The sequence below is a fragment of the Lethenteron reissneri genome, chromosome 22, assembly GCF_015708825.2.
Source record: "Lethenteron reissneri isolate LAM-NWPU_2019-01 chromosome 22, ASM1570882v1, whole genome shotgun sequence".
Taxonomy (NCBI): domain Eukaryota; kingdom Metazoa; phylum Chordata; class Hyperoartia; order Petromyzontiformes; family Petromyzontidae; genus Lethenteron; species Lethenteron reissneri.
In genome coordinates this window covers 11,155,423-11,179,566 of record NC_083800.1, presented here as the reverse complement: position 1 = coordinate 11,179,566, position 24,144 = coordinate 11,155,423, and the positions used below count along the sequence as shown (strand labels likewise).

The 24,144-nt window shown below is 42.9% G+C and overlaps 1 protein-coding gene across 1 annotated transcript; it reads right to left on the bottom strand.

Annotated features, from left to right (window-relative positions):
• Positions 1-383: 383 nt before the first annotated feature.
• On the bottom strand, positions 384-23,015 carry RTKN2 (rhotekin 2). Its single transcript, XM_061556559.1, is given in 15 exon segments — positions 384-2,214; positions 2,216-2,427; positions 6,931-7,035; positions 8,403-8,562; positions 9,214-9,336; positions 10,842-10,948; positions 12,388-12,454; positions 12,456-12,483; positions 13,515-13,715; positions 14,566-14,683; positions 15,012-15,065; positions 15,979-16,037; positions 16,768-16,973; positions 22,086-22,352; positions 22,915-23,015. Coding segments are annotated over 14 exon segments (1,905 nt in total). The 5' UTR covers positions 22,332-22,352; positions 22,915-23,015; the 3' UTR covers positions 384-1,995.
• Positions 23,016-24,144: the final 1,129 nt, after the last annotated feature.

Genomic DNA, 24,144 nt, shown 5'->3' with positions numbered 1-24,144 from the left:
AAAGATTCCCCGTATAGCTTCTAACAGACTGTTGGGGCAAGTGCTGTTAGCGAGTTGCACCTATGAAGGCGGGCACGGCCAACACCACGCCCGGCCGCCTTTGTCTCCCCAGTGGCGATGTTTACTACACACCGCACCAGGCACTCATTTGAGGCCGAGCCGACGGAGGGGAGTCCCAGAACCGGCTCAGATAATCGTCACCGGTGGTATTGGCCGTAATCGGGAATCGAACTCGGGTGGCCAGGTTCGTGGCGCAGCGCGCTAACCGCTACACTACCGCTCCCCACACACACACAATGTCTAGCACAGTGCCTTGAATGTAGCAATTTTCCGCTCGTTGCTCACTCTTGAAAAATGCGTCATAAACTTTATTCCCAGCGCAGTCATTTTATTGGTAACAAAAGCTCAGCATTGGGGATTTGTGGGAAATGTCAAGAGGCATGCGTTACATTAACTGTCGACTTGCAGTTCCACTTGAAAGTCAGGGAAACAATATTACATCGCAAGTAGTGTAACACACAGTTATATTCAACTTCACACTCACCGGCACTTTTAATCCAGCCAGGTTACTTGGCTGTAGTTAATTCGATTCACATTTGGGAGGTTTGTGAGTTCATATCTCAGGAAGAGATCAATGCAGCCCATCATCTTGTAAGTCGATAAATTACGTACCACTTTTTTGCAAATGTAATAGTCAGTGGGTGTCCTTTTGGACTACCCTTCCGCCATCTGGGAAATGTTACATTTCCACTCCTGTCCTTAAGAGCCGCTAAAGAAATAGCACTGGGCCACACTGCTTCGTATCAGCACTGAAACGCGTTTACAGTAGTTACTCTTACGTCATCTGACAAAATGTACCATTTTCTGAATCTACAAATAACCACAACAAAACTGAGGTCTATTTTAAACCCAACACACTCAAAATCTAAATGCTATGAACGATAAAACTTCCACTGCAAATTAAAGGTACGAACAATGGAAAATGTACAGGCATCGCCTGCAATCCAGTAATTGTTCATTCAGTAGTTGGCACGCTACAAAGAAGACAACTTTGAAATAAAATAAGCAATCGTCAAGTACCAAAAACAGTAGTTTCATCATCACCATCACTGATAACATTACCAAAATGTTCACAAGCACAGCAGTTGAACGTAGATTACATCAACCGTTAGCACCCTGCAAATCTTTCCAGATAAAAAGTCAGAAAAACACCAAACGGCTCTCTCATTAGTAAAGCAATTGACATCTGCTGCAGATTTTAAGCGACTAGCACCAAAAATAAACGTAATTTTCTGTTTACATGCTACATTTCATGTTCTAATCACCAGTTATATCCCAAATGCCCTATTATGGTCTTATGAAGCAACGAACCATGTTTTTTCCAGAACTCCTGCAGTCAACAGAGCATTGTATCACATTAAGGAATTACCTCGAACGGTGACACCAGCTAATTACTTCTGGAATTAATCATCTAACCAAACACGGAACAGCACTCCTGAATGATCTGTGAAGGGTGGTTTTCTTGACTGTCAGTCATCCGACACATTCAGAGATTGAGTTGGACAAGTTAAGATATATATTTTTTATATAACTGTTGGTAAACTTGGTCATTGGGCTTCATTGCATCACATTTGCAATTAACTGCCAGCCGCCAGAGCCCACGTACTCTCCTTGAGCTGGATGTAAACTGTTGTATCGTTGTTACTCTCATCATTTGTAACAAAAAAAATCACATTTTAAATTATTTTTCATTACATCTTGAGGTGTGAATTCCATTCGTTGCGAAGCTTTTATTCTACAGATCTGGCAACGCTGTTCTCCGACTTAAGCCTACAGCCTTAATCTAGCCCTTACTCCAGCACTAACCCCTCCACGACGAAACGATGAGGGACTCCCCAACTCTAAATCACACGACGTTTAATCCCCAAGCACAAGACGTATGCACCTGTCCACCTTTCGGCTCCTTAACCTCGCCTCCCGCTGCTATTCTACACGTCACTTTTGGAGTGTGCAGCGTCGCGGGGGAAGAGGCGGCCTTCCCATTCCCGCCACTGCGGCCACACGCCGCTCACTGGGGCCGCCAGCCGTCCGGATCTTGCGTGGGGTTCCGGCCGTGGGCCATTGCAGTATTCGCTGCTTGAGCGCCGCCAGCTTTCCGTCCAGGGACATCCGCCGCTCCCCGCCGATGGCGGGGCGCTTCTCCACGCTCCTGCCCGAAGGGACGCGCGATTCCGCTGCTGCGCCGTCCTCTTCCCGGCTCGTTCGCGTCGGCCGCGTCGCCCGAGCCGCCGGGCGACGCGGCGAGCGTCGGCTCCGTCCCCGCACACCGCACGGTGGCGAGGCTGCCACAGGCACTTGGCATATCGGCGGGCTGCTGGGCTCTATCGGTTGGCGGCAGGGAAATGTTTTTGCTTGGAGAGTCGATGGCTGTGAATAAAGATGAAGCGGAATTTAATTGGGGCACATAATAAATACACAATGAAGCAGTTTTAGTCATGCAGGAATGAGTCACCGAGGATTAAGACTTTTTTCAGAATACAGTAAAACCTCTTCATTCGCGGATTTTTCTTTCGCAAAATTCGATTATTCGAGATTTAATGCTCGTATGCGAGTTTTTGTTTGGGAATATCGCATCATGGGGAGGGGTAACCTGTGTAGTACAGCAGTGGATCGTGGCCCCAGTGTGCGCACCCAAGCCATTGTGGCGTCAACTGCGCCGTGATTCACGTGCCCGAAGTTTTTACTGTTCAAGTGCCGTTGCCTTTTGTGCTGTTTTGTTCCCTTATTTGTGGTGTTCTTATTTCATCTCGATCATGGGGTCTAAGCGTCGAGTGAGTGGAGGAAGTGAGAGCCAGAGGAAAAAGGCAGAAGAAAGTGATGAGTTTAGCTCAAAAAGTAGTAATCACTTTAACTTCCTCTCCAACATCACCACCATCATCATCCAAGGAAAATACAACTTAAACATTTTCAAGATCATTTATTGATATGTTTTACTTTATTGACTCTATTTTGTTGTCTTATTTGCATTATCTATTTGTATTATTGTAAACTTTAATCAAGCATATGAATGTTATTTATATGTACAGTACAGGATTAATGTTATGAAACATTTACATTTTCTAGGTATGTTCAGTCGAACACGGGAACCTAACCCCTTATTAATATGGCATCCACATTCGTGAATTCTACTTTCGTGCACATTTTCAAGGTCTTACCCAAATTTTGTTTGACATTGTGTTTAAACAAGTGTAAAACACATTCCTGCGGAGGGAGCTGGTAGGAACGTTGGGTTGCTCGGTCAATGGCCAGGGTCAACGGCGACGTGGTGTATTCCGCAAATATGCCCGACTGTGAGGGCGGGCACAAGCCGGCGTGATTAGGTTAAACGTTGAGTTTTATAAGCGCACCATGGGGTGACCAGCCCCTCCCAACCCAGCCCAACCCCTCCCACCCTCCCCACCCAGCCCCTCCCCACCCAGCCCTCCCCACCCAGCCCCTCCCTGCACGACGGACGGACACAATAATCCCCTGTGGGCTGGTGTAACCAGGAGGTTCCTACCAGTATAAATCTTCCTTCATGACAGCCTTGCACTTATCATTGACCCGTTGTTTACGGAAGCTTCAGGACGCTGCCGAGTGGTGGCGCTAGCAGCAGTCTGTACATACAATCCTGTACCTACTGTAGTCTGTACTATAAACGGCCCACTGCTTCTCTACAATCAACTTAGAATGCTCTACAACGGACTGCTGAGTACCTCATTAAGAGTTTATTATTTATTTAATCATAGTTAAAATGTAGGCTTAGTTTGTTTTTTTCTTGAAAGGTTTTACGTACTTGGAAAATTTGGTGAACCATAAGTATTACTCTCAGATAACCGGCATACTTGATTAGCCGGCACCCTCCATTCCTCATGAATGCCAGACAACAGAGCTTTTGCTCTATACAAATTGTAATATTTTGTATTCTTTGGGTCTTTCGGTAAAGCCACATAGATAGAAAAATAATAATTTAAAAAAATATCACAATGTTTCGATCACAACACAAGCAATCGTCATCAGGTGAAACAATAGCGGGAGAGCTGCTGAGGCAGGATGTTATAAAGGTTTGAGATGAGCGTAGCCCAAGGGTCATGAGTGAAGTGGGCGGGGCTAGAGATGAAATTTGCATGTCAATGTAAGATCGGAGAGCTGAGCTACCTCCACGACGACAAAGCTGTGGAGGTGACCATTGTATTGTGAGAGATTAGCATGTCAATGTAAGAAAAACGAACAACACCAAAACCACTGCCACATCGAGGAAAACGAGCAACGGTGGCTGTGTTAGTGAGACATTTAGCCTGTTAATGTAAAGACATTAACCTGGTAATGTAACTCAGAGAGTCGAAAATAACTGCTTACATCGGCAGGTAGGATAGAAACATCACAGCCAGTTATGACTTAAACTGGTTACTAACGTCCTTCCAATGATTGCTCAGTTTGTATCCATCTTCTCGGTTGAAATTGTCTGTGTTGATATATCTGGATGGCTTCATGAACGAATCTTTGCTGATAGCCAGTGGGTTTGCAGAGTACCTTCGTCTTGGAAAGATCTATTTCGTGTGTGCCCACATTATTATTATTTTTCTATCTACGTGGCTTTACCGAAAGACCCGAAAGAATATGAATTCCTGCAGTCACGAAAGCTTTAAGTCAAGATGTAATATTTTGGTTTATTATGTGATACCCTTATTTATTCCACATGTTAAATATTCACAGTAACCCTTCAAATGAGCTGGCACGTATTAAGTTTTATCTCACGACTTTTTAAATATATCTATCGTCAGTTTGTCGATAGATTGTATTGTTAGCTGACACACAACAGCACATAATGCTTAAAAAAAATGCAAGCAGGCAGGTCATAAACACAATTACCACCATCTACTGGCCACCTTGGGGTAGAGCAGTCGTGCGGCGGTTCGCACGCTGTGCTCTGAACGAAGTAACCACCAGAGTTCAATTCCTGGGCACAGCTAACATTAGTGACAAGCGATATCTGAATCGGTCCTGCACTCCACTGATCCACACCGACCAGCATGATGAAGCATGGTCAAACACACCCCTACAATCGACACAGCACGGGGAAGCCTTCATCCAGCAGTGGGCTGATAATGGATGTTAATGCTTCATACACATTTGCATAAACACCAACCCTACCTCGAAAATTATGCTTTAAAAGGTATTATCATCATTATCAACAGATATCTAAAGATGCAGTCTGCAGAATTTACTTATTATTATTATTCTTTGGGTCTTTCGGTAAAGTCACATAGATAGGTTCATAATTAATAAAAAAAATAATAAACAAAAACCCACGACGTTTTGATCGCAACACAAGCAACCGTCTTCAGGTGGAATAACTAATATTTAAAATACTTTTTTTAAAACACGCTTTAATGAAATGTATCGTACGAGTAATGGCAGAACTCCACGACTCCAGGAAGTGGCCCCGGAGGCTTGCCATAATGTAAGGGATCGTGGTGATTTACAGCCAACATCAGTTGGGGCATAGACAAATAGACCCAAGCCGAAACATAACATATAAAAATAAATGTTTAAAAATACTTCGATTTAAAGCTTTCGTGACTGCAGCGATTCATCTTCTTGGTTCTTTTGTAAAGTCACGTAGAAGGGAAATAATAAAATAATAAAAATAAAACATAATAAAATACAATTCTCACGACGTTTCGGCCACAACGCAAGCAGCCGTCCTCAGATGAAGAACAGGTCTGTCGAAAAGACAGCGTCTGAATGCGTCTAAATGACGCTGTCTTTCCGACAGACCTGTTCTTCACCTGAGGACGGCTGCTTGCGTTGTGGCCGAAACGTCGTGAGAATTGTATTTTATTATGTTTTATTTTTATTATTTCCCTTCTACGTGACTTTACCGAAAGAACCAAGAAGGTTTAAAAATACTCTTTTAATTTTTTTTTGATAGAATATAGTATTGTCATCAGCATGACATAAGTATACCAAGTTTGGAGTCGATATCACATTGGGAAGTGGGTTAAAATTGAGTTACAAGATTTGAGGATACGATAACAACAGAGTGAGTTCATAGAAAACGTGTAAAAAGATCGTTTACATTTTTTAATGATAGAATATAGTATTGTGATCAGTATGACATAAGTATACCAAGTTTGCAGTCGATACCACATTGGGAAGTGGGTAAAAATTTAGTTACAAGATTTGAGGATACGACAACGACTTTGTTCTGACACTTGGGCTACGCCCATCTTAAACCTTTAAAAACAGATTGCCTTTATGAGTTCCCCCCCCCTTTTTTCCACCTTAAGACGGTTGCTTGTGTTGCGATCGAAACGTCATGATTTTTTGTTTATTATTTTTATAAATGTTGAACCTATCTACATGACTTTACCGAAAGACCCAAAGAATATGAATTCCTGCAGTCATGAAAGCTTTAAGTCAAGATTTGACCTATTATTGTTGCAAGCCTTTATGCAGAAGAAAAGAAATTGAGGTTAATGATTTTTCCACTAAAACAACAACAGATCTTGTGAGCCCAATTTGGAATGTACTGTTGCTTTTACAATGTTCATAGGTGCCAGTTTGCCTTAGTAGCACTTCGATGTAAATTTTTAACTGCGCCACCATAATCTGTCTTTTCACGTCAATCTTCAACACGGGTTGCATGAAAATATGTTACCTCTAAACCAAAACCAAATCACTACCTATGTAATACCATATATATAAGTAGGCCCTCTCAGTCAGAACTCAAGATTTTTTACTGGTTTGTAAAAATAAAACTGTAAAATTGACACACAGCATATATAAAAATGTTAAAAGTTACATCTTACTGTTACCATCTTCAAAAATTTCCAGTCAGATAAATTATTTGTGTAATTTAATCATTTAGGCACACATCCAACTTACCCATGTCATGATAAAGAGATGATCCTGGCTTTGACTGCAGATTAGCTGCCCTGGGCAACAGCTCTTCAATTGCCATGACCTTGTTACAGCACTGCTTCCAATTGTCTGGAACAGCACAAGCCAAGGAGAATTACAACCGCCATCGCCACCAAGTGGCGGTGACGTCACCATGGCGCTTGTACCAGGATATGTACACTTCAAGGCCATGTGAAGCATCGAAAGCTTGCTGGCATGAGGTCACGAGACAGGCCCAGGTGCCATGCATGGGTTGACCGACGAGATGATTGGCAGAGGAGAATTGCATAACCGAGATGAGACGGCAGAATGTGACGAGCTATTTTGGGGTGGCATTTTAACAACCAGGGCTCGCAAGTTCGATAAATTGCAAAGGAAATGGGCATCGGTGTGAAGAGGCCTTCGTAAATCCAACAACTGCAACATTCTCATGAATGACACCAATTGAAAGTTGAAAATGTATGTCATCAATGCAAATATGAGTGTTTTGCAAACAGCACACTGCATGGGTACAACCTGGAGTTTTCACAGTGTATACTTTGCAGAGGTCGTAAATGGGTTTTGATTCCTTACCCGTACCCGGCCGCACCAGGGTCGCAAACGGGTACCCTTACCCGTATCCGGCCGGGTATGGGTAGCCAGGTATCGGGTAGGGTACGGGTATCGGGTACCCGATTGCGACCTCTGATACTTTGTCGTAGAGCACTTTATACAAAATGACTTTTATTTTACAAAGGTAAACAGAGTAATTTTTTTGACAGGGTTTAACTTGAGAAACTATTTTGATAGGAGCACAAATAAACAAAAAAAACTGTACACACTCAGCCAAGGCCACACGTCCTGCTATGTGGTCATCAGAACATGGCTTCTCTTCTGTACAAAACATGCTCATTGAATTAAAGAAAGGGATCATCATTCACAGCCAAGCCTTGCAGGGAAAACATTTTACCACATCAAATAAACATGAAGTAAATGCATATAATTGAAACTAGAATGCTGACATGGAAAGATATTCATTACCAATAGCCATCAAGGCTGAGTTGGCAACCTCTGTTTCAAAACTTTACAAGCCTTGTGTCAATGTGTGCATTACCTGTGCAAGAGGTAAACTGACGACGCCCAATGTATGCATATTTGTGTCCACATTAATGTATTGGGTTGAAAGTAATTCTATGCCAAATTTGATGTAAAACTGCAAAAAATGTTTTTATATATATTTTAAAAATATATTTTAAAATATTTTTTTCACCAAAAGCACGAGATGAAAGATATTATCAACATTAACTGACACCTAAAGTTGAGGCTTCATGAAATAAGATGTCACACATGGTTTAAAGATTATATCATTCCCTCTGTAAATCACTAGGTTTTGTCGTTGCCTGGCCTGACATTATAGCTTCCAGTGGAAATGTGGAAATGTTCCAACGTGGAACAAACGATTAACTCGATGTTCTTACCGAGATCCCAAACGTGCTGGCGGAGTGCCTCCAGCCAGGCCAGAAGGTCTGGGGAGCGATGTGCCCGCAGCGTGTGACTCTGCCACCGTGCCGACTCCATGTTTCGCACTTGAAGCCGATCCACGCCATCCTCACAACCCACCAAGCGCATCCTCGTATCCTGTGCGGCAAAGACGATGCGCGCCGATCTAAACGTGCGTCAACGCACACTACAGGATATGCCTCATTGTTCCAGATGTTCAAGTTCATTTATTAGGTATAGCTCTGTGAGCCATTCGGCTCTTGAATCGGGTGCAACCGCAACAAACAAAAAACATGAACAAGAAAACATCTTAAAGTGAATATGTGACCAAGTGCAAACAGAAAATCCAAGAAAAGACAGCAAAATATTGCTGAAAAAGCACCGTACACCAACGCTGTGTGCAAAAATCCCAGTGGGATGCAAGTCAAACAACAACAACAACAACCACAAGACAACTTAGATTAAGGCCATCAGTCTTACTCCGTACTACAACAAACAAACATGGCCAAACCACAAAACATCTCGAAATCACCAAAATAAACCAATGAAACAGTGATCATAGGAACTGTGACGGAATTTTCACAATAAACGACAAACAACATGTACTACCAAAACCCTGCAGCCATAGCTGGCTGCATGAGTCACTGTGGCGGCATACAAACGACTTCGATGAGGGGGTTATAGGTGAACCTGAAAGGCACATTTTTTTCCTGCAAATCTGCAGAGTAATGTTTTAAAAAATGTTGTTGTCTTCCACCATCTCTCTCTGTGTCCGTGTCTCTCGGTCACCTTGTTGATGGGTATGCTGAACACTGGCTCCTGTTCCTTGGCCTTGCTTTCTAGCGTGGTGAAACACAGCAGCTTGCCTTCTACGAGCACACAGAAGAGCTTGCAATCTTGCTTTTCTCCTCTCTGTTGAGGCCACGATGGTGAAAAGAGCTGCATGAGCACAACTTTGGCACAGAAGCAAAGAAAAATCATGCAAGTTGCTTTACATTGACTGCACAATTCAATTCCAAGGTCTAAAGAGTTGTCTTGAATTCGGGGACCGTCTTGTTTGTCATCTCAGCTTGTTAAGTTTGGTGCTAGCGGTAACCAGTCACTCTCTTACGAGCTAATGTTTGGTGGTGCATCCCTGCAAACTAGTGGCACAGATTAGGCAGCGATGGTAACATCAGGTGTGTGAGACTACCACCTGTAATTGGCTATCTGCACCTAGTTTCAAGTGCTATTCACTGTGAAGTTTCTCTATCCTGGTCTCCTCCGGCACGCACAAATATTTGACAGAAATATAGCAAAAATTCACAATTTTGATCCGCCATGAACAAATATTTGTAATCTGTGACACTTTTCCTTCGAAAACAAATGTGGATTAATACTGGTATAGGATCTAGTCTATCACACTGTATGCCAGTGATTGTTCATTGCAAAGCCCGTGGGCCACTTGCGGCCCCTGGTGGCCTTTAGTGCGGCCCCCGACAATACACAAATGTGAAAACAACCCCCCCCCCCCATCATCATGCTGTCAAACCCAATTGGTTTCAAATGTATGGCGGCCCTCACACTGATGATGTCTTATTGGCGAAAGTGGCCCCCTCTGAAAATTAGTGAAGAACACTGTTGTACATCTATCGAGTATAAAATTAGAAAAATATTAAAATCATGCATATCTAACACCTGCATGAAAGTACGATAATCTGAAGGTAACAGCTACACCTCTTTGGTAAGATAAACAATGAATCGTGGGCATTGCAATGTTTGAAGTAGTATAAGGGGACCTTCAAGGTTAACCTGCATATGTCATTGTAGCTAATTATAAAAGAAACAAATGACAGCACATTTGTCGAGTACGATTGGAAGATTCTGTGAACTCCGAATTCACAACTGAGCGGAGCAGTACTGGTGTTTCCAAACAGTGTATTGTGCTGTGTGTGTGTGAGAATATAATGGTGATATTTCCAGTTAAAACTGTCAAAACCAACTGAGAATATACTTAGCTGTTGAGTGGTACACACAATTGTTTCGATACCAGTCGTAGTCAGTGCATACGTTTACAAATGCACGCGAGTTGGTAATGAATTTATGGATGGGAAAACATGTTCTGAAATGGTGGCGTACATGTGTCAATGCTTCTGGTAACAAAGTGTTACATCACCAATGGAGAAAATGCATGTGTGCAACAGGGGAATAACAAAAAAAAATAAGAGTACATTTTATTCACTTGCTATTATCGTAAATTAAGTTTCTGAGTACGAATGGTGTAGGTCAACCTTAAAACACCCTCATATTTCTTTGACACTGTACCAAACATACATAGTGCACAATTGACAACATTTTATGATAAATATCAATGAGGGTTATTCCTAGTTCAAAAGACGTTGGATCGAATGTTAAACAAGGTAAAATTACACATTTACCTGCACGATAAGGAACCCGGTCATCCTGTCCTCAGTCATGCAAGCTGGCTGAGCGACCAAGCGACAGCAGATGTTTCCGTAGAGTGGCAGCCAATATGAATATCCCTCTGTATTGAACGTGAGAAAAACAAAGCCAAAAGAGTTTCGCAATGTCGAGCTATTCATAGGCTCAAAGAAGATGCAATACTATGAACCATGAATAAGGAGATTAACACAGTTCCACATGACTAGACCCACTACCATCAGTCCAGCATAACATAGGCATCATATGACTTTTAATCTTGTATTTTTTAAGTTATTCTTAACAGGAGTGTGTACATTTGTATTTGACAAAAAGGCCAATGAGATGTAAGAGGCCGGTTAAGTTTGTTCAAAACTAACTATACGTGTCGTCCCACCTTTTTGAATTTATGAAGCATCACTTCAAGGTCACGTTAATTATCCTGAAGTATACATGATTAATAAGAAGAGTGCATCAAATACTTGCCTCCCACCCCTCCGATTAGCATGGTTGGCTACGTACGCTGCGAAAGAAGTTCAACATACATACATTCCCTGAATACTAAATACCTTATGTAAATATTGTGAAAATCCACATTTGAAGCTGAATTGCAAATTTGCATGCATTAAAAAAAAAAATCAAGCGTCACCATCTCCCTGTGCAACTATACCAAGCTTCCTCAAGCATTTCATATACGAACCTGGCCTGACTTCACTCGGTCAACTCGGTTTAAAATTAAAACATGCAGCGTTAAAGACAGTCAGGTGATCACCGTCACCACATGGGTGAGATCACCATCACCACATGTCCTGATATCTACAAGGAGATCCGTCTTTCTGTGATTTGTAGCTGTGTGTCTTTAGTAAGCATGAAATGATTCACCACAGTAATTAAACGGTGAATTTCCACAATTAGGAGTCACTTTTAAATTTAAAGAATGCTTTTTTGTCAAATTTTAACCAACTGGTTTGTATTATTTCTCGCTCGTCACCGTGGCGTGCGCGATGACCGCCACAGCCACGTGACTTTTTCTTTCGTGTTGTGCGCGGTGCGTGCAGCGCCACAGCGCGTGGATTTGTAGCGTTTATATTTCATTTGTTTGCTGGTGACTGTGTATTTCGAATAGAAATCGCCTCCAGTGCTGTTGCTGCTGGCGGCAATAAAAGTTGTTAAAGAGTCAAAGTCTGTTTAGATTTGTTCAATGCGTGTACCATGAGCATAACAATAGATATTATTCAACACATCAATGCACTGTTACATGCCTACTGTGTAGTTCATAGGCAATGCTGTTCGGGACAATATGCCTAGACCTACCTACACAGACTGTGAATGTTCCCCCCTTGCATTGATGAGCTTTCTCTGGGAACTCACTTCCACATGTTAATAGTCAAACATAGTGAGCAATATCCTCCTGAAAAAAAAGATCTTGAGACTCACCAAGGCTTTTCGGGATGAAAGCTATGATTAATACTGTATTGAAAGCCGATGGAACTAGACATCTGTCCCAATGTCAAGCCATTAAAACTATGCCAACCCGCAACCAACCTTTGCCCGTGATCGTGAGGTCGTGAGTCCGGAAGCCATCATAAACATGCTCCAGCGTCAATGCCACACTGAGCCAGCAAGTGGAACTTAGGCGCTCTATGAATATATATAAAAATGTACCACAGGCAATTGTTATATATGTTTCAGAAACAATGCATATACATATTTAAGCAACAGTTTGTTCATATATTACAAAGGTTAACACGCACAAAAATCATACCCCTGACTTCTTCAATGCTATACCAAACCCTCATATGCAATGCTAGGCTTAACAAGTACTCTATAAAAGCCCTTATCTTAGCAGTATATTGAAGTTAAGAGCAGTAAAATGTGCTAGTTCGTCTTCAGCCACTTTTAAAAGTGACTTTCAAGGTTACGCTACTGTAGAAACATTCCTAGGCACGTTCATTGTTACATTTCAGCAAATTTACAGATTATCCAGCTTTGGTACACATTCCGATTGGTAAATATTAATATACGAAGCACATCGGGTACTGGAAATGTTTTAGAAGTGCATTTAATCACACGAGACTCAAATTAACAAACACATCACCAAATCAATCATCATGTGGTCGGTGACAACAACACACACAGCAAACTAGGTTCAAGCAAACTGTGCTGAAAAACATGTACATCAGCATTCTTCATTTTAAGGCCTGCGGGCCACTGGTGGCCTCTGGTGGCCTCTGGTGGCCTTTGGTGGCCTTTAGTGCGGCCCCCGACGTGCGGCCACCCCCGACAATACACAAATGAGAAAACACCCCCCCCCCACCATCACCATGCTGTCAAACCTCAATGGTTTCAAATGTGTGGCGGCCCGCACACTGATGTCTTATCAGCGAAAGTGGCCGCCTTCTGAACATTAGTGAATAACACTGGTGTACGTGTTAAAACTGAAACTATTTTTTATTTTACCCGGTAAGGTCGACTGAGCCGTATAGCTCTTTTTCAGAAGCGACCTGGCCACAAATGATCGCTGAACGAAGTGGCTTATCACGTGGAAATGTATAGCAGGGTCAAGAACGAACCCACAACCTCCCGTATACCAGGAGAGGTATTTAACATCTCGCCACCGTGTCAGCCTTGCTCTGTATTCCCGAGGCTACTGTAGGAGTCGGTGGGGCCACCTGACTGGAGGTTGACGGGGAGCGGGCTTCGACAAGTCGCTCAGGGAGCGCTGTCGCAGCACGCGCTGGCCCGTGGAACGCCCCACGGAGGAGCTGAGGCGGCTGGCGAGACGGCGCGGGGTGCTCGCCATGGAGAGGTCCTCCAGCAGGCAGCAGCTGTACACCTCCAGCTGCAACTCAAAGCCCGGCTCCGTAGCAGGGCTGCCATCACCGCCACCACCACCACCACAAAGATACGAGTTTCTTATGAGTTCAACAAAATGTTACTTACATTTGAACGAATTAGTTTATGCAGCCATTGTATTTAAGAGATTATCAACTAGCCTTTAGATTTCTCATCTTGCAGTGTTCTATAAAAGATGTCATCATGGTTTGCAAGAGTGACCGTACACATAGGATTTGGAAAGCTTTATGATGCGGGATACAGGTGCTTAGCAATGGAGTACTTCAACTATTTTTTAAAGGTTAAATTGCATGTTACGTCTCTGGTGTGGACCAATCAGTTTCAAGGACAATGCATATATTTTCAGTGTGTTTTTTGTTTGCATTTTGACCACAAGTATTGTGGTTAATGCACACATGATTCCTTGTAAAAAGGTTTCAATTTTGTTGCCAGAAAAAAAGGGGGAAAACTCTATTATTAAACGTCAATATTATCTATTAAAACTGTTGACACAGTACTCACACAATTGGAAGATTGCAAGTTCAAATCTAAGTCAGGCATATATTTAATCCATAAAATGTAAACCACTGCATGGTTGCCGTAGGAGCCACAATTATTGGAATTAAAAAAGAACAGATTTTTTCAAATCTTCACTACCAAATCATGCAATACATAATACATTTAAATGCAAATATATTTCTCATCTTCTCTAAGAAACATGCATCTTGTTTCTTAATTTGAGGAATACAATGGTATTTTCCTGCTTTACTCATGACATGACTGGGAGGGACACCTTTTTCCTGTAGCTTACAAACTTTGGTGACCGACGTCAAGTTGACTTTGCTGCACAAACGTTCAAAAGAAAGTGCAATCTGCCTGGACACTTACAACACAGCCACGCTGTCGAACAAGACGTCAGTGACTGTGCGATCCACGGTGATCATCTTTGTGTCGAAAACCTCCGTGTCCATCTTCAGCAGGCAGAACACAGCATATCTGTGGAATTCTGAAAGCAAGCGTATAGAGAAGGGAACAGATCTTGACACCTCTAAACAACGCATCTCCTCTCATGCTTAATCGCCTCAAAGCATCCATTCAGTTGTTAAACATTGCCTTAAAATACTTCATATGTTGTCCACTTAAAATACCAGCACTTGCATACAATTATATGATAGATAACAATTATTAATAACTAATGGTTTTAAAAAAATGACGCTGGTGTATATGTATAAATGGATTTTAAACCTCTTTCGCACCGTACGTAGCAAACTGTCCGAATCATAGGTGCAGGGGAAGGACAACAAACTAAACACAAAAAGCATGTGTTTACCAACCTCCTTTGTTCTGAAAATGATCCGTGTCCTTCCACATGAGTGGGATTCGAATGTCTGTGAAAGAGAGAGGCACTGTTAGCGCGCTGCGTGAGCAGAGTCCAACGTTATATCCATGTATTGAAGTGGCTGTTGTTTATACATCTGTCATTCCCACACATTAAGCATCTTTAACTGCAAACTAAAGTCAGACAAATATTACTCAGCCCTGTTATCAATGTACAACAAAACCGTGTTAAATCTAGGTTATACAAAATGGGTACATCAATTGTCTTCCGCTAAATATTGTCCGCTGAGTCTCTCGGCTTGAGACACATCAGTTCTTAAAGGCTTTATTACTCCGTCATATATGCATCTTTAATTCATGTTGTTTAGTTTCTTTGGTGAGGTGTTCCTGTTACTAGTTTGTGGGCTTTTATTATTTTTTATTTGTTTACATTTTATTTCTGTTTTTAGCTATGTATGCATGTATGTAGAACTAATTCTTGGTTCTTTCGGTAAAGTCACATAGAAGGGAAATAATAAAATAATAAAAATTTAACAAAATAAAATAAAATTCTCACGACGTTTCGGCCACAACGCAAGCAGCCGTCCTCTAGCATTGAGGCCGAAACGTCGTGAGAATTTTATTTTATTGTTTAATTTTATTTATTTTATCATTTCCCTTCTACGTGACTTTACCGAAATAACCAATAATATGAATTCCTGTAGTCATGAAAGCTTTAAATCGAAATTCATGTAGAACTTCTTTCGCACCGTACGTAGCTAACCATGATAATCGGAGGGGCTAATCGGAGCTCTGTAGAGCACTTCGCGACGTAAAAGTATTTTCAATGTATGTTCAGTAAAGCATATTTATTTGCAGTCCTTGCACAGAGTTTTCTAGGTTTTTTCTGGTACCTGCTAAGAATGCTTCATGAAATGTTTAGTCTATTTACCATTCGAAATTAGAGTACATGTGCATTTTAACCTGAGAGACAGACTTTGGCCTTGCAAGTTGACCGCTCCTTGTTATCATCATCTGCAGCACTAGAGGGAACACAAACATCCATGCTCACCTTTGATACCAGCCATTAGCCTGGCACATCATGTTCATACATTCCATCCATCATGTATTATTGGTAGTTACAACCCAAAGAAGACAACAATCAACTCCCTATAATTTAGTAATCAGGATTAATCAGAGGTGGCTTTCCAGAATCAAGCGCAGGATCTCAGTGGTGTCAGGAGAAGCACACCACGGATCATCTTCTGAGATGCCATGCAGCACCACAATGCACTCCTCAAAATTTGACAATGCCAACACTAAAAGCGGTGTGCTGTGCAGAATACTGGGAAAAAACCACGTAGGTTGGACAGGAGACTCGACGAAGAAGACCGCTCTAACGCAGGCATTTAGCCAATTGGGCGCACTTCCGTTTGTTCCATTTGGTACCTAAGACTCAAACCCCAGGACATCCAGCAGCACCGACTCCAGCACTCCCAACTGAGGCAACCTCCACAACCTGAAGCAAGATATTTGTTTTTTTACCCTTTTATCTGACAACAAAACTGACACCTTTTTTACAAGGAGTCATGTTTGCATAGACTGCAATACCTGCAGCAGTCTATGCAAACATGACTCCTTGTAAAAAAGGTGTCAGTTTTGTTGTCAGATAAAAGGGTAAAAGACCAATTATCATATTTTGCTACTGGCAAATGAGGTTCCAATGGTGTAAATCCTGAAGCAACTTCACTAGCGGTCTGTTACGGCCGTTACCTGAGAGACGCGCGTCGGACAAGCTCGGCACCCTGCGCCTTGCGCAGTTTCTCGCCGAAGACCTGGATGCGCGCGTTGCACGCCAACAGCGCCTGGGCAGCGTGCAGCGTCTGCTCGCGCTGCGTGCAAGCCGACAGCAGGCGGCACACGCCCTCGTGCACGCGCTCCTCTCGGCTCAGCTGCTCCCGGAGTTGTTGCACGTATTTCTGTGGAGCCAGAGAAGGAAGCACATGGAATTGCAACACCAAACCCCCGATCACAGTCTACTGTAACGTTGTAATGCGCTTGCGAAGATCACAATAGAATAACGTCACGTGAATTTAAGAGCATATATGCGAGTCGCATTATTGTATTGTGGTATTTTACATGCATGGCGGTTACACCATACGTAAACACTTTGTGTAGTGTAAATTCATATAAAATGATATTTTATGAGATGATGCAATCATTTATTTTCCTACATTCATATTACGTTCTGGAAAATATTAGTGTAACTATCGTTTTAATCTGTGTGACAAGTGTCTTGATTGTGTTACATATGTTTAATGGGAGTTTAATCAATGTGTGATTACTGGGTGTGGAATATAGGACTGTGGTTACATGTACGGTATAATGTAAAGAGTTGTAAATAGGAGGGTGGTTAACACCACTGTCATTAAGTGATGAATGTGTAGTTAGTTTAAATATACGACGTACGGTATTGCTAATATTAGGCGTTAATGTGACTGTTGTTTAAACAGGCGTGATTAATCTCAGCGTCGTTAATGTACGTCTAAAAATTATAGTACTGATTAACATAGGCGAAATCAAAACAAGTGGTGTCATTAACATGCGTGAGAATATGAAGGACATTAATATGTGTGCAAGTGTAGTTTACATGGGTGGATTTAATGTTTGGTCTACACGGGGAAATGAGTATGATTGATGAGACTGCTGAATAGACATAGTAATTAACAGGTCTAATTAGAGTGTAAAGAAACATTCATGTTACAGGCTGCAGAGGTCTGCAATGTTACTAATATTATTTGGGTCTTTTGGTAAAGCCACGTAGATAGAAAAAATAAGAAAAATATCACGACGTTTCGATTGCAACCCAAGCGATCGTCATCAGGTGACAAAATAGCAAGAGAGCTGCTGAGGCAGGATGTTATAAGTCAGCGGTCCACAACCTTTTTGGCACCAGGGACCGGTTTCGTGGAAGACAATTTTTTCACGGACCGGGGGGGGGGGGGGGGGTCATCATTGGGTCTTTCCCCCTTTTCAAAGAAGCTCTCCAGCGACGTTTGTTTTTGACTCATTTTGGCTATTAGGGGTTAGAGCTTGTGGGCTTACCAAAACTGTGACTGAGACAAGTGCACAGTGCGGGAAAGAGGCGCGGACGGAAGTGGTAAATAATAAAATAATTGGGACGGGCCACGCGCGGACTCATCGCTCTCACCTCCTGCTGTGCGGCCCGATTCCAAACAAGCCACGGACCGGTACCGGTCCGTGGCCCGGGGTTTGGAGACCCCTGTTATAAAAGTTTGAGATGGGTGTAGCCCAAGGGTCACAAGCGAAGTGGGCGGGGCTAGTGAAGAAATTTGCATGTAAATGTAAGATCGGAGAGCTGAGCTACCTCCACGATGACAAAACTGCGGACGTGGCCCTTGTATTGTGAGAGATTAGCATGTCCATGTAAGAGCGTAGAGCCACCGCCACGTCAAGGAAAACGAGCAACGGTGGCTGTGTTAGTGAGACATTTAACCTGTTAATGTAACACCAGAGAGTCGAAAATAACTACTACACATCACAGCCAGTTATGACTTAACCTGGTTAATGACGTTCTTCCAATTATTGCTTAGTTTGTACCCATCTTCTCGGTTGAAATTGTGTCTGTGTTTATATATCTGGATGGCTTCATGAACTAATCTTTGCTGATAGCCAGTGGGTTTGCAGAGTACCTTCGTCTTAGAAAAATCTATTTCGTGTGAGCCCACCGCATTAAAACAATGATCAGCCACGGCTGAGGTATTAGTCCTACCGTGTTTCAGATCTGCCTTATGTTCACGAACACAGTCCGAGACATGTCGCTTAGTTTCCCCAATGTAACTACTGCTGCAGACACAGCTTAGTTTGTAGACGCCGGGGTATTGCATGTCAGGGATCACATCCTTCACAGATGGGATCAGATCACAAATTTTATGTACTGAGTACATCAGTTTCAAGGACAATGCATATATTATCAGAGTATGTTTTTTGTTTGCATTCTAACCACAAGCATTGTGGTTAATGCAGACATGATTCCTTGTAAAAGGTTTCAGTTTGGTGTTTAAACATCTTAACACCAGTTTAGTTACCAGAAAAAAGGGGAAAACCCTATTATCATGTATTGTTATTGTTGAGCCTAGCTGTTAACGTGGCCGTCGGGTATTTGGCAGCACGTGACATGGCTGCAACGCCCTATGCTAGATTGTCCATCCCCCTGTGCGAGCGTATTCACGATGTGCATGCGCCCTTCGACCACCGATAATGTGGACGTTAATGTTTTTTCCCCAGTGTGCCTAGCGCCGTTATGTTCCTCGGAAGAACACGATTTAGAGGGCGTTAAAGGCGAAGTGGAAAACGACCCATTGATGGAAAACGATACCCAATGAGTACAGGACATGTGTAATACTCAACCTGAATTATAGAACGTATGCTAGCGCGCGTTTCGTTAATGACTGCTAATTACCTCGTTAGTTGTGCAATATTCCTTAACGACCCTGTTCTCTGCAATATTGAAGTTTTTATTATTACGCGCTTTTTATTAACTCACTCTGTCTGTTGTTGTATCCTCAACTCTTGTAACTCAATTATTACCCACTTCCCAATGTGGTATGGACTGCAAACTTGGTATACTTATGTCATACTGATGACAATACTATATTCTATCATTAAAAATAATATATATATTTTTTTAAACATTATTTTTGATATGTTATGTTTCGGCTTGGGTCTAATTGTCCAAGCTCAACTGACGTTGGCTGTAAATCACCACGGTCGCTTAAGTTATGGCAAGCTTCGGGGCCATTTCCTGGAGTCGTGGAGTTCTTCTATTACGAGTACGGTACATTTTATTAAAGCGTGTTTTTTAAAAAGTTTTTAAAAATATTACTTATTGTCCTCTGTTCTTGTTGCCGCTGCTGCTGTGTCCACACACCAAATATATTCCCTTGTAAATTAGCCCAGCAACTGGCTAAACAGGATCACATGTTGGGTGTTACATTGCCAATCCCAAATCGTTGTTTGTTTTGGACTGTGGGTGGAAAGAGGGCGACTCGAGCAACGAGTGAAGTTACACAAGCAGTCATACCCTAATTATTTTTTTCAAGTAGAGATTTGAATTGTAAAATCAACGTGCGTTTAGAGTATTTTAGGCTGCTATAATTTTGCACCCTTTGTTGAGCTATAAGTTGTTGAGCTATAATTTGTGGGCAGGTCGCTTCTGAAAAAAGAGCAATATATCGCTCAGTGGGCCTTACCTAGTAATTTAAAAAATACTTGTATAGTTCATAGTACTCAAGGATGCAGAAACATTGATTCTAAGTCATAGCCATTCTGTTTAATACGCCAAGCAGTGGAGGTCACCGATTCGCTGACCGTGATTTTAAAAGTATTTCTCTCTCATTTATCGAGCAAACTGCCTGCTAGATAAAGACCTTTTGACTTTGGACTTCATCCTTGATTATTAACACGTGAGGATCGCGGCCATGGTATAATGCAGTGGCTCTTAACCTGGGATGCACAAACCCCATGGGGGTGTGAGATGACCTTTCTGGAGGTGCGAGACGTGGCCACATATTTTAGAAAGTTAATAATTGAAACAAAAATTAAGTACGGGCACGTAAGTACAACTACTTTGTTTCATCAAACCCTATGTATGTTAATAATAGGGTTTTCCCCTTTTTTCTGGCTACAAAACTGAAACCTTTTTACAAGGATTCATGTCTGTATTAACCACAATACTTGCAGTCAAAATGTAAACAAAAAACATACTATGATAATATATGCATTGTCCTTGAAACTGATTGGTCCACACCAAGGGACGGCTTTCTACGTATTAACATTATACATGTGTTTCACGATTGAGATCCAAAGGAGTGCAAGGCTGCAGTAAAGGTTAAGCACAATAATTGAACTTTCAACAGAGGTCGACGGCTCTGTTCAATCCCACGGGGCAATGGCTGAAACAATGGGGCAATGTTCAGAAAATCCCTCCGCCTGTCCAGCTTGTGGATGGGCAGATCGCATGCGGTGGGGCAAAGCGTGGGTATTTTCCCCTCGAGTGGAGGCCCTTCTGCCAGCGGTGGCCTGGGCAAGCCATTGCAGGGCTGCACCTTTACCCAATGCATTGTCAACGCGCCACTCAAACGCGTGCTATGTAAGCCCTAGACGAGTCGGTCCTTAGAACTGATTTTGATGTGTTTAGTTTGTTGTCCCCCTGCGAAGCACCTCCAATTAGCGGGCTTGGCTACGTACGGTGGGAAAAAAGTTCATACAGATGCATACCTCCCAACCCCTCATCAGTTGCCTACCTTATTACAGAACAATTCAGACCTTATTGGACAACCCGTGCCCTTATAAATATCAACGTTCATCCTATAAAGTCCCATCACAAGGGAGAAACACAAATAGACAAAAAAACTATAGCTTTTTTTTCTTTGCTCGTATTGAAACGGCTGCACGCCTTATGGAACTGAAAACCCAATTTCTCTGTACAAGATTACGGGGTAAATCGTATGGGTTGACAGGTATGGAGATGAGTCCACGTGTTTAAGATTCGTTACTGTTGGTTTCGTCTACAACGCTCCGTGCATTAGGAGTTACGGATCCGGCAACAGGCGAATAACAAAAACGCGAACAGCAATGGGGAACGTGGAGAATGATGTTGGGATCATGATGAGATGCTGATGATGAGATGATGATGGGATGATGATTGATGATGGGATGATGAATGATGATGGGATGATTGACGGGGTGACGATGGAGATGATGGGATGATGCTAATGGGATGATGATGATGGGATGCCGATGGGATGGAGATGATGATGATGATAATGGGATGATGATGAGATGATAATGGGATGCCGATGGGGATGATGGAGAAGATGATGGGAGGATGATGGGGATGATGACGGAGATGATGATGGGATGGAGATGATGATAATGGGATGACGATGATGGAATGATGATGATGGAATGACGTTGGAGATGATGATAATGGGATGACGTTGGAGATGATGGAGATGATGATGGGGGGGAAGGTGGGGAGGGTGGGGGAGGGGGCGAGTGTGAGCTACCCCGGCAGCTGCGAGGCCGCAAGACGACATGGAGGAGCGGGTGGTGGAGGAGGAGCGGGTGGTGGAGGTGGTGGAGTTGGTGGAGGTGGTGGTGGAGTTGGTGGTGGTGGTGGTGGAGTTGGTGGTGGTGGTGGAGGAGGCCCCGCGTCTTCGCTTCGTCTCCACTGGTGGCCCCGCGCCTCCCACAGCCCCGGCGGCGTCGTCCGCGTCGCCGCGTTCTCGCTTCGCGGCCCAGCGAGCCGACATCGCCGGGCAGGACGCTGGCGACTAAGCCGAGACACGAGGGCCGATAGACAAACAAACAAACAAGACGCGATAAACAACAAACAAGAGACGCGATAAACAACGCGCGGACTGCCGCCAGCAGCTGCCAACATTCAAACAACGCGCCGAACCGCGTCCGGTTCGCGCCGCCAATTGGAGACGTTGAACCCGGATCCCGTGCGGGTCGTGGGTGGCGGGGGCGACGTTTCGGACAATGACCCTCTCAACATCGCCGGGTCAATGAAGAGCAGCTATTCGGAAGATATCCTCCTCCTCCTTCGTGTGCTATTTAAGTGGCGCTGTTTCCCGAAACGTCGGCTGTTGTTGCACCGCTGCCAGCAACGTGGGGGGAAGGGGGTGGCATAGTTTAGATGCAGTGCCCTTGTCAATAATAACAACAACAATAACAATTGGTGCAATCCAACAGCATTTGTTTAACAAATCTCGACTGTTTTCGAGACCCAGAATGGACGGCTGTAAATAAATAAAGCGCTTTTCAGCTCATCGGGTTTCTCCGGGACAATGAAAAGATTCCGCAAGTTGAAACCCAACTTACAGAGGTTACCTGCTTCGACGAATGAAAGTTCGTAGCAGGCTGATGGACTCGAGATAGTTGAGGTTCACGTGAACTTTAAAGTGAATTCCCCCTACAATGTAATGGGCATCTCAGGAGGTAATGAGGGCGATACCATCAGGAGGATCAATTAGGGGGGGTGAGGTAGGCTGGTGAGGGTTAATATAGTTATGAAACAATAACGTAACGTGCATAATTGTTACACAGTTTCGTGTAGATATGTCTGTATAATCGTGTGGTTAAGTAGATCGATACATTAGTAAGTGTGTGTTGGTGAATAATTACAAATATAATAGGGAACCCCCCCCCCCGTTCACTCATTTGGAGCAGTCCTACAATCCCTGGTGCCAGATCAGAGGTTATCACTCCAAACATAAATTTGTGCTTAATGTTTATTAGTATTCTTCGTTCTTTCGGTAAAGTCACGTAGAAAGGAAATAATAAAATAATAAAAATAAAACTATCAAATTCTCACGACGTTTTATATATTTTTTATTTCCCTTTTACGTGACTTTACCGAAAGAACCAAGAATATGAATCCCTGCAGTCACGAAAGCTTAATTTTTTTTAATGTTTATTAGCTCATTCAACTGAAAAGATGTCTGTTTTACTCCATTCTATTTCTAACAGCCAGTGTATTTTTTTTAAAATCACAAACCTTTGCTTATACTGTAAATATAATATTTTTTAAATTTTAAATCTCGTGCAGTGCTCACACTATTTCACTCCAGGTTCAACCTCGAGCTTTGGCAACTGATAAGGGGTTGGGGGGTAAAGTGTCTGTATGTTCGAGTGAACGTCTTTCCCACCGTACGTAGCCAAGCCTGCTCATCAGAGTTGGAGCGGAGTGGACAACGAACCAAACACAAAAAATCAGTTCTAAGGACCGACTCGTCTAGGGCATTGGGTAAAGGCGCAGCCCTGCAATGGCTTGCCCAAGCCACCGCTGGCAGAAGGAAGGGCCTCCACTAGAGGGGGAAATACCCACGCTTTGCCCCACTGCATGCGATCTGCCCATCCACAAGCTGGACAGGTGGAGGGATTTTCTGAACATTGCCCCATTGTATTATTGGTTCTTTCGGTAAAGTCACGTAGAAGGGAAATAATAAAATAAAATAAATTATCACGATGTTTCGATTGCAACACAAGCAATCATCATCAGGTGTGAAAACCACAGCAAGAATTTTTTTGAAAAAAGTGGCGGTTTTCACACCTGATGAT